The 12,843-nt window shown below is 53.3% G+C and overlaps 1 protein-coding gene across 2 annotated transcripts in view; it reads right to left on the bottom strand.

Annotated features, from left to right (window-relative positions):
* Positions 1-12,531, bottom strand: part of SLC25A37 (solute carrier family 25 member 37) — a 37,729-nt gene extending 25,198 nt beyond the window's left edge. Inside the window, exon 1 of one of the 2 annotated variants that reach the window (XM_059695962.1) lies at positions 12,191-12,531. In XM_059695962.1, coding sequence (XP_059551945.1) covers positions 12,191-12,400 — 210 coding nt within the window. In that variant the 5' untranslated portion in view covers positions 12,401-12,531. The remainder of the gene's footprint in view (positions 1-12,190) is intronic. The other variant, XM_059695964.1, reaches the window with a different exon arrangement.
* Positions 12,532-12,843: the final 312 nt, after the last annotated feature.

Here is a 12,843-nt window from a genome sequence, read left to right on the forward strand (position 1 = left end):
TGCAGCTCCCCCCACCGCCGGGCCAACATGATCAATTTTAAATGCATTTCTGAGCACGCCCGCATATAATTACCTCGTTACCCAGCTAAAGAGGCAGCAGCAGACGGCCACCCTGGTCTTTACCCAACAGATGGGAGCCGCTGTGTAAGGGGAGAGGTTAAGTGCCCGAGGCCACGCAGCTGCAGTGAATCCTACCGCAGTCCCTGGGGCAGGAGCCTGTATTTTCCATTCCAACGAGCTAACCTCACCCCTTTAACAGGATCCACTTTGATAATAAATACCGTGACCTGGCACCTACAGGGAGCTTTATAATGTTTAAACTGTGTTCACCGCAAACCTGGTTGCAATTTCTTCCTGGATTCAGTAAGTGGACCTGAAAGGTGGGCAAGACAGGCACTGTGACTCTTCCCTATTTAAGAAGAGAAAATTGCAGCCCTAACAGTCCAAGGAGCTTGATTTAGCAGTGCTCTTCCTAAAAGGTCATCTTTATGCTGTGATCTGGAAAGGAATCCTCAGGCCAGTCCAAACTCAAATCACTATATTGAGTCCAATTTTGACCCCTGACAAATTGAGAAGGTGCAATAAGAAAGAAGCCAGACAAGACCAAAAACAGCTGTGGCAATAACTGTTTGTCACCATCCCTTTGCCCTCAATAGTGGAGTATTTGACCAAGAAACTCCTATGTATATGTGAGAGCCCCAAGTTCCATGCCCTACTCTAATTTCCTGCTGGCACTCCTTCCACTCCAGATCCTCCTTCTCAAGAATGCAGCTGGGGCCCCATTATCTTCTCTCTCAGAACGCAGATCAAGGGCTCTGCCATCATTAATATCTAACTTGGCACCCCAGCTCCTCACTCGCTTGCTCCCACCTAATTCCCTTCCTCAATTCTCCCCCTTCAGCACGGGTATAGCAGAAAGAGGCCTGAATTCCAACATATGTTATTATGCTAAAGCTCAGTTTTCTCACCTATGAAATGAGGGACAATACATGCCTTTTCCCACCTGCAAAGGAGAACTAAGAGGATCGAATGACAGTACAGGTTGAAACAATACAAAAATATTGCAATATACAATAGCAACAGCAACATAGAAGCAAACCCAGGCATTCAAGTAATATGACTTTTAGAAATGATAGAAGCTAATATTATTTGAGTGCTTACCATGTAACTGACACTATTCTTAACATCCTAGGAGTGTCATAAATAATTCCCATAGCAACAGGTGGGTAGTGTTATTATCCCCATTTCACAGATGAGAAAAATAAGGCACAGAGAGGTTTCATAACTTGACCTGGTGCCACTCCAGTCAGTCTGGCCCCAGCACCTGAGGCTGCTAACCTGAACTGTCCTTTTTCTAATTAATTAGAGGCCCGATACATGGATTTGTGCACCGGTAGGGTCCCTCTGCCAGGCCTGTGCCCTCTCGAAATCCAGGACCCCTTGGGGAATGTCGGACTGCCGGTTTGGGCCCAATCCCCACAGGCCAGGCTGAGGGACGCCATCGGTGCACAAATTTGTGCACCAGGCCTCCAGTATACATATAAGATCTTTGGTTAATCTCTTCCTACCCTCCCCATTCCCCCCTTCCCTCTGAGATTCATCAGTCTGTTCCATGTTTCCATGCCTGTGCACTGAGCATCTGCCTCCTGGTGGTCAGTGCACATCATAGCTACTGGTCGAACAGTCAGTCACTTAGGCTTTTATATATACATATACATAGACTAGAGGCCCAGTGCACGAATTCGTGCACTGGGCGGGGGGGGGGGGTGTCTCTCAGCCCAGATTGTGAGAGGGCACAGGCCAGGCCAAGGGACCCCCACCAGTGCCCAATCGGGGCCAGGGAGGGACGTGGGATGTTACCAGAGAGGGACCACAGGAGGACTCCAGGGAATGTCTGGCCCATCTCGTTCAGTCCCAATTGGCCAGACCCCAGCAGCAAGCTAACCTACTGGTAGGAGCATCTGCCCCCTGGTAGTCAGTGCATGTCATGCGACTGGTTGACCGGTCGACTGTCTGCCCCTTGGTGGTCAGTGCACATCATAACGAGCGGTTGAGGGGGTCTTAGCATATCATTAGCATATTATGCTTTGATTGGTTGAATGGCCGACCGGACACTTAGCATATTAGGCTTTTATTATATAGGATAAGCATAATGCCTCTGATTCGATCGGTCATTAGCTAAGCATGTTAAGGTTTACAAAAGCCACCCATGTATGTAAACCCACCTGAGTTTCTCAACAAGTAGGTAAACAAATGATGTTATTCTAGGAGACAGCAGCCCAGAGAACTAACTTGTCCAAGGATTCAAAACCGGTTAATGGTGGAACTTGGACTTAAATTCATGAGCTTTCCCCCCATCCCCTCACTTTGGAGCCCTTTCTACAGGCCTCCACACCAGCACCAGCCTGATACTCATACACCCTGCCCCTGCCCCTGCCCACAGGAGCATCTCCAATGTAGCCCTGCGGCCATGCCAGGGTACAAAAGCTGTGACCACAATGACAGATCAGATCAGGGGCTTTAGCCAGCCAGACCACAGGGCACCACAGCTTTTGAGTCTCCCACTGGATGTGTCCAATGGATCCAGAGGCTGGCGGCCCCAGAGGAAGTCCTCTCAGTGACACGGAACTACAGCCCCAAATGGACCCATGATGGCCAGACTTTCCCTAAACCTATTATGCAACCATGTTCTGGGATGTCTCTAAATTTCAACATATTCTATTTTCTCTTCGGAGAGGAAGCATGAATGTGAGACCATAACACCTTGCAGGAACCAGACAACGGCCCTTCCCACTTGTCTGGGGTTCCTGGTAGGATAGGAAATGTTTTCAAATCTGTCTTCTATGAGCCAATTGTGGCTTCCAGAATGACTAACAACCTCAGGAGTGAGGAAGGGTGGGGGGAGGGAGGGTGTACAACTGAGGGCCACTGTTTGTTACAGGGCAAGGAGCCAGCTCAAGAGTGGCCGGCAGAGAAGCCCGGAGTGATGCTCCCGACAGGCGCCAGGCCTTCGAGAAGGCAGCCTGAACACCCCTGAGTCCAGGCACCCCAGACCTTGCGCCCATTTGAAAGTTAAGATCAAGTTGGGCCAATCTTCTCTTTAAAGGATCTAATTATAGGGAGCACGCTCTGGGAACAGGGGCTTATCTTTGTTGTCTGGCGTCCAGCACAGAGCCTGCAGGGAGGGGCGGGCACGTGGGGATGAATGAAGTGGGTGGCCAGGTGAACCCGCAGTCTCCCTGGGATGTAACTGTGACTTGCGGGACAAACGAAAGAGCAGAGAAAGTCTCTTTGTGGCCAAGACACATGCAATCAACAAAAACAACACAAAATAAAAGGGAGCATTTGTTTAGTAGCAGTTTTAACAGCTCTCTTCTTCACATCCCTTGAAAACAACAGTGTCTTCACTCATTCACCCACCACCCACAGGTACCTGTGTCTCACTCGGGTGGACAAGCTGTGTATGTGTGTGTAGGGGTGTGTCTGGGTCTCTGTGAGTGCCACGTGAGGTAGTTCAGGATTTATTATGAAAGCAACAGGGACAGCTAGGGGAATATTAGGGGGGACCCCACCCGCTGTGAACTGCGGACATGGGGCTGCTCCTTGGCCCCCTGTCCCAGGCTCTGCTACCCCCTGAGGAAGGGCCTGGATTTTCCTTGAGCAGGATCCCAATTTGGTAATACACACCAATGGAACTGGCACCTACACAGAGCCTTATACTGTTTTTTAATATATATTTTTATTGATTTCAGCGAGGAAGGCAGGAGAGAGAGATGGAAAAATCAATGATGAGAAAGAATCAATGATCAGCTGCCTCCTGCATGCCCTCTACTGGGGATGGAGCCTGCAACCCGGGCATGTGCCCTGATGAGGAATCAAACTGTAACCTCCCGGTTCATAGGTCGACGCTCAACCACTGAGCCACACGGGCCAGTCCTTTATACTTTTCAAACAGAAGAAAGGTGTGTTCATTGCAAACCAGGCTGCATTTTTCCCCAGGTGCAGTAAGTGGGCAGGATGGGCATTGTTAATCTACTCCAGAAATTTTTAACCTTTTTCATCTCTGGCACATATAAACTAATTACTGAAATTCTGCAGCACATTAAAAAATACAGTTTTTGCCAAATGACAAAATGATAGGTATAATTTTGATTCATTCATACCAGACAGCTCCTGTTGTATTTGCTGTTGTCATTTTTTTTATCTGACAATCTAAGGGAAAAGAGGTCAGTGCCCCTGACTAAATAGTCAGGTAGTGCATGTTTTAAAAATTCCTGCAGTGCACCGATTGAAAATCACTGTTCTACCCTATTTAAGAAGAGAAAACTGCAGGTCTCCGGGAAGCTGGAGGGCTGCGAGGTGGGAGTGAGCAGGGCTGGCTGCGGAGGATCTGCGGTAACTCAGTACACAAACACTTCACTGAGCAACTTACTATGTGCCCGCTCCTGTTTCTGGCAATGAGAATGAGAGAGCACAGAATTCCTGCCCACGGAGAGCTTACATGTGAATGAGGGGAGACGGACCATAAACAAAATAAATGACAGATATAAAACATGTAAATAATGTAAATAACATAGATATCAATGAAATACTAGTACATAAGCAATATAAATAATAAATATAAGTCAATGGTACGATATTTTTGAAGGTAATAAATGCTGTGGAGAAGATAAAAGCAGGACCAGACCCTAGGGAAGTGTGGGTGAGGGGCAGGTGGACTCAGCTGTGACTCGGGCGGTCAGAGAAGTTGTCAATGAAAAGGAGACCACAGTGTCCCCTGAACCAAGGTCATAGCAGTGGGGACAGGGAGACAACAACGAACTGAAGAGGTGTTACGGGATGCAGGAATGGCCAGGTCTAGGAAGCATGTGGTGGGGAGAAGGAAGGGGGCAGGGCAGAGAAAAAATGAAGAGGAACCAAGTTTCTGAGACGGGCCTGGGCCGAGAGGAGGTGAGGGTGTCCACACTGGACACACCGAGGCCAAGGAGCCCAGGAGGCTGCCAAGTGGACATGTCTGCGAGGCAACTGGATACCCAGCTCCTGGAGACACTGGACCACAGACACGGATCTGCAAGTTATCAGGACCCAGGCGAAAACTGAGACGAGTCCTGGGGGGGGAAAAAGAGAGTGGAGGGCAGCATTCTGCAGAAGGCCAGCGGCTGCACAGGGGCCAGCAATAGCCAGACCCAAAGGGGATGCCAAGAGCTCAGGGTCACAGGGTCACGAGGCACCCCTCACAGAGAGATGGCTGCAGCAGGGGCTGGCAGCAATCCTGGGGATCGCTAGCGGCCTCCTGAGGTTTCAGTGGAGTGGGGGGTGGGGGGGGCCACAAAGCCAGTGACCTGGGAGGGGGTGACAAAGTAAGGGAGTAGAGACCAAGTGTCAATGATCCTTTTATAACATCTATTATTTTAAGGAGGAAAAATAAAAAGAGCAACAAGAGTTTATCTGTTTCCAGGAAGAAAGAGGGTGGTACTTGGGGCCCACGGGCTTAAGGTAAGATGTCTATGGTTTGTGAATTTTACAAAGGACAGGCCTGGACCTGGATAAATGGTTTCAAGAAGGAACCAATGCGGGGGAAGCTAAAGGTACTGGAACTGGGTTACTCAAGAGAGAGATGACCAAAATAGCTACAGCTGTGGGCCTTCCCCGAGAACGCAGGCTCCAGACACTGCAGCGAGAGCTCTGCATGTGCCGCATGCAACTTCCAACAGCCCTGGAAGGCAGGTGTCGGTGTTCACGTCCCGCTCTGCACACAAGAAAACTGAGCCTAGAGAGGTCACGCAGTGCGCCCCGGGTGTGTAGCCAGGATTCAATTCCAGCGTGAGGGTGGTTCCCACACAGCCCTTCCCTGCCCCCTCTGAGTCACCCAAGAGGAAGAAAGGACCCTCGTTACCTTTCGGAGGAGGGGCAGGGGACAGAGGGCGAGCTGGAAGGCAGTGACAAGACGAAGACTTTGATTGCGGTCCTGGTTCCTCTGTGAACTAGGAAGCAAGATGCCACGCAGAGGCTGAAAAAGTGGAGGGGTGGGAGCCGCTTACCGAGCAGAGCCTGGTCTGAAGCAGCTGCCGGGGAGGACGGAAGTGGCCTGACCACACACTTGGAAGGACAGGCTGCGGGCCCAGAGGCATGGACACACGGAGAGTCACTGTGGCCGTGGCTTTCTCCTGTACCCAGACAGTCTGTCCAGAACCGGCCAGTCTGGGCCGGCCAGTGTTAGAAGAACCAGAGACAAAGAAACTGAAGGCCCAGTGGCAGCAGTGATGGCCAGGGTCCAGGCGAGATGAGCAAGGCAGGACAGGATGGGAGGGGAAGACCTAGCATGACCGTGAGAAAGCTATGGCCAGCCTATGAGATGTCCCAGTTTAGGATTCCAGAGGCAGAAGGTTCTGAATTACGGGCAGGCCCCAGGAGGTAAGACCATCAACCTGAGGGGTGTCAAGAACAGAGGGATGTGAATGGTGGGGAACAAGAGGACATGTTCTCAGGGTGAGGACGGGATTTGTGGAGAAGCAGTCTGTGAGCCAACACCAAAGTGCGCAGAGAATGAGGAAGAGGGACTGCACGCTGATGATGATGAAGATGACAATGCAGATGACGAAGATGGCAGCCACCTGGGGACAGCAGTACCACCTTTTCCCCTTTTCACAGATGGGAAAACTGGGCACAGAGAGGTGAAGAGACCTAAGTGGGAACGGGGTCCGGGTCCAAGCAGTCTGACTCGGGTCCATGCTCTAATCATTCTACTATCCTGCCCCTCAGCATGAGAATCCGGCTGCAGTCTCAGGGGAGGAGATGACAAGAGACAGAGAGTGGCTGATGCTGGTGAAAGTGGCTGGCAGGAGCCTCGAAGGGGAAGGAGAGGTGCATAGGAGAGAAGGAAATGACCCCACCCCACCCCTCGCTGAGACCCGGAGGTACCTGGGTTTGTACTGATGGGAACCACCTTTACTTGGATTTCTATCAGGACAGGGAGACGGAAGGACCACTCAGCATAGAGGTGAGGGAGTTGGTTACAAGAACTCCCACAGGTACAGTGGAAAACAAAGGAAGAAGGAAGCAAGGGAACCTTGGATCCGGGGAGAGAAAGCAGGAAGAAAATGAGTACCTGCATTTCACAGGTAAGGGAATGAGATCTCAGGAAAGCTAAATGTCCTGCCCGACCAGGAAGTCAAAGACGGGGTTCTGAGGTCCCCAAGATAGTTCTCTGAGGGTGAGAAATCTCAGCTCCGAAGGCTAGAGGGAAGGATTACAGTTAAACAAAGAGAAAGTGATTAGACACACCTTCCTATGAAAAATGTCCCCTGTGAGCATTCAGGGTGGAGGTGGGGAGGGGCGGGCAGGCAGGCTGTGGGAGAAGCAGGGCTCCCCAGGCGCCTGGAGTGCTCCAGCAAACATGTCTGTGGTCAGCACCCACGGGACCAGACAACTGGCGGAAGATGCAGAACACACACACAGAAAATTCTTTCAGAGGGAAAGGCTGGGTACTAGGAAAAGACCCGGGACATTCTAGGGTTCAAAAGACATTCACAGGCTTCATTCAGCACAAGCAAGCCCTTCCCCGGGGGGGTCAGGAAAGGCAGCCCCCCTCAAGTGGGAAGGGGGCCAAGAGCCCCAGCCTGTCCGAAAGGGGAAGTGGGACTGAAGTCCTGAGACTGGTCCCTGCTCCAAAGAGCACGGAGTGGGTGAGGGCCACAGGTGGCTAAAATGTGCCCAAGTGGAAACCAGGAAAGGGGTGGGAAGTATACATAGAGCACCACTCTCCCTCCCACGTGACAGCCCCCAACATCCATGTGCACACCCCTGCCTGGTCGCAGTCACTTAAATCCCCCCATTAAGCCAAGTGCCTCTCCCTATGGATGAGTTTAAGTCACCTGAGACCACGTTCGCTGCCCACTGAAATGCTCGGGGCTTCCCTTTAAGCCCTCTGCCCAGCCTCCCCCTTCCCCATTTCCAGGAAGAGGGAGCCAGCAGCAGGCAGGAAAGTGGCCGCTCGTGGGGCCAAGTGCTGACGCTGGGACTGGGTAAGATCCCCACCCCCATGACCTCAGCAGCAGGCCTTCGGGCTTAGGTGCCACACTGGGTCCCACCCTGCCGCCTGGGAGTTCATGACACAAAGACTAAGGCAAAAACTCAAGAACACTCCTTTTCTGACTCCCTGCCCCTCCTCCATCCACCTTTTAGAAAGGACAGAAGAGGAGGGGAGGAATCTGAAGACAAGGCTGGGGAAGGGAGACAGAAAAATCACTATAATTTTACTGCAAGAACTACAGCAATTTGGGATCTCACACCCTTTTGAAGTTCAAGGGCATCCACCACACTGTACTTTGTTTGGGAAGCAATGAAATGGGTGGGCGGGCACTCTGGCAGCTGCCTTCACCATCCTGAGCACCTTCCTACCAGCCGACCTCAAGCTGAGGGATGCTGGGCCGTCCTGGCACCTGCCTGGCTCAGAGCTGCTCGGAGCTGCTCAGAGCTGAGCAGAGCCAGCTATAGCCCTCTCCTCCACTCCCCGCAAACCCTGCCCCCCACCCCCCGCCCCCGAGGCCAACCCACGGCTTCCAAATGGTTCAGCACCCACAGCCCCTGGAAAGAACACTGTCAACCACCCACCCGCGCCCTGGCTGGGAAGGAAGGCTCTTCCTAGCAGAGTTCAGGGCGGCAGTTTCCCTGACAAGCAAAGCAAGAGAAGGGCTGTGAAAGGGTCAGCGGAAGTTCCCTCGCTTCAAATCTTTCCTGTTTCCTCTCACCCCTGCTTTCCCCACCACGGGACGCAGCATGGTCTACAAGTGGTGTGCCTAATCTGGTTGGAATTTCCTCCTCCACCCACCTGGCATTCTCCCCGCAGTCATGAGCACTCCCGACCCGGGGTTCTCACATCCACCCCACGTGCTGGGCTAGGCCACCTCGCTGCTTGGCACTCTGGCACTTGCCACTTCGGAGCCCCAGGAAGAAGGTCATGGAAACCCTGCTGCAAACGCCAGGTGGGGAGGAGCAAGTAGCTGCTAACCATTTGGAGAAGCCCGAAGCCCGAAGGAGTGGAGTGGCCGCGCTCTCTCCCTCGTGCCACCACCACCGTGGGGACTCAGAGCTGATGGCAGAAAACAGGCAGCCCAGAGTCCCAGGAGCCTGGCCCTTCACAGATGAGTGAACACTCACATCCCACCACCGTGAAACGAGGAGAGGACACAGAAGGGGCAGGAAAGTTGCCGAAGGTCTTCCGACACCCATTTAGTAATCGCAGGCTGATGCCAGCGGGAGCCCAGGGATTAGTATCGTCGGGTTCAGGGTTACTCATGTTTTGGCCATAACCCCCGGCCAAAAGAGCACTTTACACAGCCACTCAGGAACACACACACACACACACACACACACACACACACACACACCAGAGTTTCATGGAGCAACACTTCCTGCATGCCATGCACGCTTAAACCCTGTCCTCACCCATCTGTCATTTTTAAAATGTTGATCCTGCTAACGGGTCACCTCCCAAAGTTTAAAAAACACAGGGGTGGGATGGGAATAGTATTGAATATTACAATTTTAAGCATCAGCGAGGCTAGACTTCCGGACCTATAACCATAAAACCAAGCAGTTTGCTTAAGCTCTATAGTCCACACTATCTGGGACAGAAACATCGAAAAAAGCAGGCCCACCCACCACTCATTTAACTTCACAACATCAAAGTGAAAAATCAAAGAAAATGCCTTAGAAAAAAACAAATTTTTCTTCCAAGATGCAATTTACGTTGATGTGGCTTCAGTCGACATAGTTATCTGAAATTTCAAGTAACATAAAAGAGGACAATGGGTGCTCTGTGTTTACAGAAAGGGGGGGGGGGGAGGTAAGGTTAAAAATGGGGAGAAATACTGAACTGGTCCCCAGGCCCCATTTTATTTACGAGTGACAAAACTAAGAGACAGAACAGCGCCTGAGGCATAAAGCAAGTTAGGGGCAGGGCTTGAAATCCAACCCCGGGCTCCTGACTCAATTACTCACAGTCTCCATTATCCAAAATATTTAAAAACACAGTCAAGGTCTCTCCAAGTGAAGCTTTGCCATGACTGAAGCGTGGAGAGGCCCTGATAACTCACGGTCGGCGCAGACAACCGTGCTGATCTTGGCAGACCTTGGCACTCCGCGCAGCCTCACTGGGGTCCCGCAAGGGGCTCACACACTTAACTCTCTCTGTGCCTCTTCTCAGAGAAGAATTAAGCCTTGCTACCCCTTCCAAAAATGTAGCAAAAAAAATGAGAGGTGCTTTAAAACCAAACCTACATGCTCAGAAACAGAAGAACCCCAATGGGTCATTTATTCAGGGTCAGAGTTAGAATCCCAGAACTCAGGAGACCTTATTAGCTGACCCAAGCCTTCATTTTACAGTCAAGCCCCATAAGGTAACAGCCAAACCAGTTCCTTCTTCACACACTATATTAACCCGTCCACTGGTGAAAACTGCCACAGAAAGTTACACAAAATACCAGCCTCTAAGGGGCAGGAGGAGGGGTAGGGAGGAAGCTAAACACAGATCACACAATTTTAATACATGAGACGAATGCCTCTTTACAGTGTCCAAGGGAGCTCAAAAGGCATGACTGTTTTTCCACTGATCCTAAAGGTAAGCTGAAATGATGCTCTGAACCAAACTCGGAGCACAGAGGCCTCAAAGTGGTATGGTTCCTTGCGGCAACATTCATCTCCCCGCCCCCGTGGGTCTTGGTGCCTGCTCAGATGACATCTCCCTGCTCCTAACTTTCCCTACACTCTGTCCAAGGCACTTGAGACAACAGCTTCAAATATGGGGAATTTTATTACATGGGAGGGATTCTTTCCTATGCAAATGCCACCTGGTATCTGTCCAGGGTGTTTGCCGGAGGAGCGCTGTAAACCTAAGAGACAAGACCTCCCCCACCCACTCCGTAATCCTGGCAGGTGAGGACCATTCCTCTAATTCCCCGCGGGGACACTGAAGGGGCAGAAAGGGTGATGGCTCAGGCCCAATGGCACAGATTCTCACCTTACCATGAAAGCCCATGCCATCTCTCACTGGACCTGTGCCTCTCCAGCCATGGACTGCCAGCTCTGAGAGCCGCCCAGGACAGGGAAACCCTCTGAGTTAGACGTTCTGGCCTTCACACGGCTCACGTGGGGCCAGCATCAGCAATAAGATACAGCCGGGAAGGGGGGGGCGGGAGGACTCTGTGGGCCTGCCATTCAAGGTAACTGCCACCTAGAGAGGCCCCCAATCTTCCAAAGCACAGTGGGGCTGGAATCAGAGGATGAAAGTGGGCAAGTTCATCAGTTCACCTCTCTGTGCCTCGGTTTCTCCATCGGTTCAGCGCCAGGGTTGCTGTATGAATTAGATGAGTGATGCCTGCACAAATGCAATGTGTCAGCAGTAGCATTACTTCCCTGCACTAGTCTATCCCCGAGGCATGGCGTGTCCTGAACACACTGACAGCAGCTCTGTCAGACAGACAGTATCTCCCTGGCTAAAGCTGCCTCCTTACAGGAACGCATTAAAAACTACCTGGCGAAGTGTGGGGCAAACTGAGCGCCGATTACACAACCCACAGTCGAGGGCTGCGTAGCACACCCTCTGCCCACCTGCCGGCCTCCCTGACACAGAAAGAGAAGGCAACCGTCACTGCAGGTCTCGCCGCCTCCCTGCGGCTCCGCTGCCCCAACTCCAGGGGAAGAGGAGCGGAACCACTAAGGGAAGGGGATCAACAGGGCACCGCCGAACCGGCACCCCCAAGGGAGCCGCCAAGACCCAAGAGAACCCCTGCCACTCCCTAGACCCCCAAAACACCCGGGGAGCAGGAACCACACGCCGGGGCCGGCGGGCGTCCACACGCGGGGACGGGAAGGCACGCGGCCCGTCGGGAGACACGTTTCTCAGCGCGGGCGTGGTGAGCGCTCCCGGCCGCCAGCTCCCTCGGAAACGGCGCACGTGTGGGCGGCCCCGGGCTCCGCGCGCGGGCGGCGCGCTCCTCTCGCTGCGCCTCGGACACCGGGCGCGCCAGCGGGAGCCGCGAGGAGCCGGGACTCTCACACCCTCGGGTCGCGTGGGCAGGGCAGGCGTGGAGACCGTGCAAAGCTGCACCGATCGCCTCCCTCGGGGACCCCGCACGCACGCGCGCGCTCTCCTCTGCTCGCTCGTCCCTCGAGTCTCCTCGCGCCTCACCTTCACTGAGTCTACCGGGTACATGACCATGTGCTCCATGATCCCGGCCATCGCTCCGGCTGTCATGTGGGTGGATAAGGAGGCGCTGGTCGGCAGGTTCTCATAGTCCTCCGACCCGGCGTCCTTGCCGCCGCCGCCGCCATCTCGGCAGTCCCCATCCATCCTGCGCCCCACAGCCTGGCTCCCCATGCCGCCGCAGCGCAGCTCCATCCGCCAGCTCCACCGCCGCGGGAGGCTGCAGGAGGTGGGCAGGGAGGGGGAGGGGGGGAAAACTTCACTTCTTAAAGTGGGAACCACCTCCCGGGTGCTACGGCGCCTGACGCCATGGCGGGCTGGGGTGGAGCGGAGGGGCCCAAGACACCAATCACTGGAAAAGAAGAGGCCCGCGGCGGCCGCGCCATTGGTGTGCGGGCCAGTGAGGACCCGCCTCCCTGTGTGACGTCACTGTCCAGTGCAAATTTCCAAGCAACCGGAGGGGGGCGAGAAGAGACATTGGGGAGTCCCGGGAAGTTGTACCACCTCAAGGCTGGTGCTGCCTCCCTTGGGGCAGTCAGTGGGGGCGGTCCCTGGAGAGGGTCCGCCTGGCCACAGAGGCGCTATGCATAGGGTTGCAGGGGGAGCAGGAACAGAGGCTCAGGGGAAATGGCCCCCAG

Source organism: Myotis daubentonii, chromosome 5, assembly GCF_963259705.1.
Source record: "Myotis daubentonii chromosome 5, mMyoDau2.1, whole genome shotgun sequence".
Lineage (NCBI taxonomy): Eukaryota > Metazoa > Chordata > Mammalia > Chiroptera > Vespertilionidae > Myotis > Myotis daubentonii.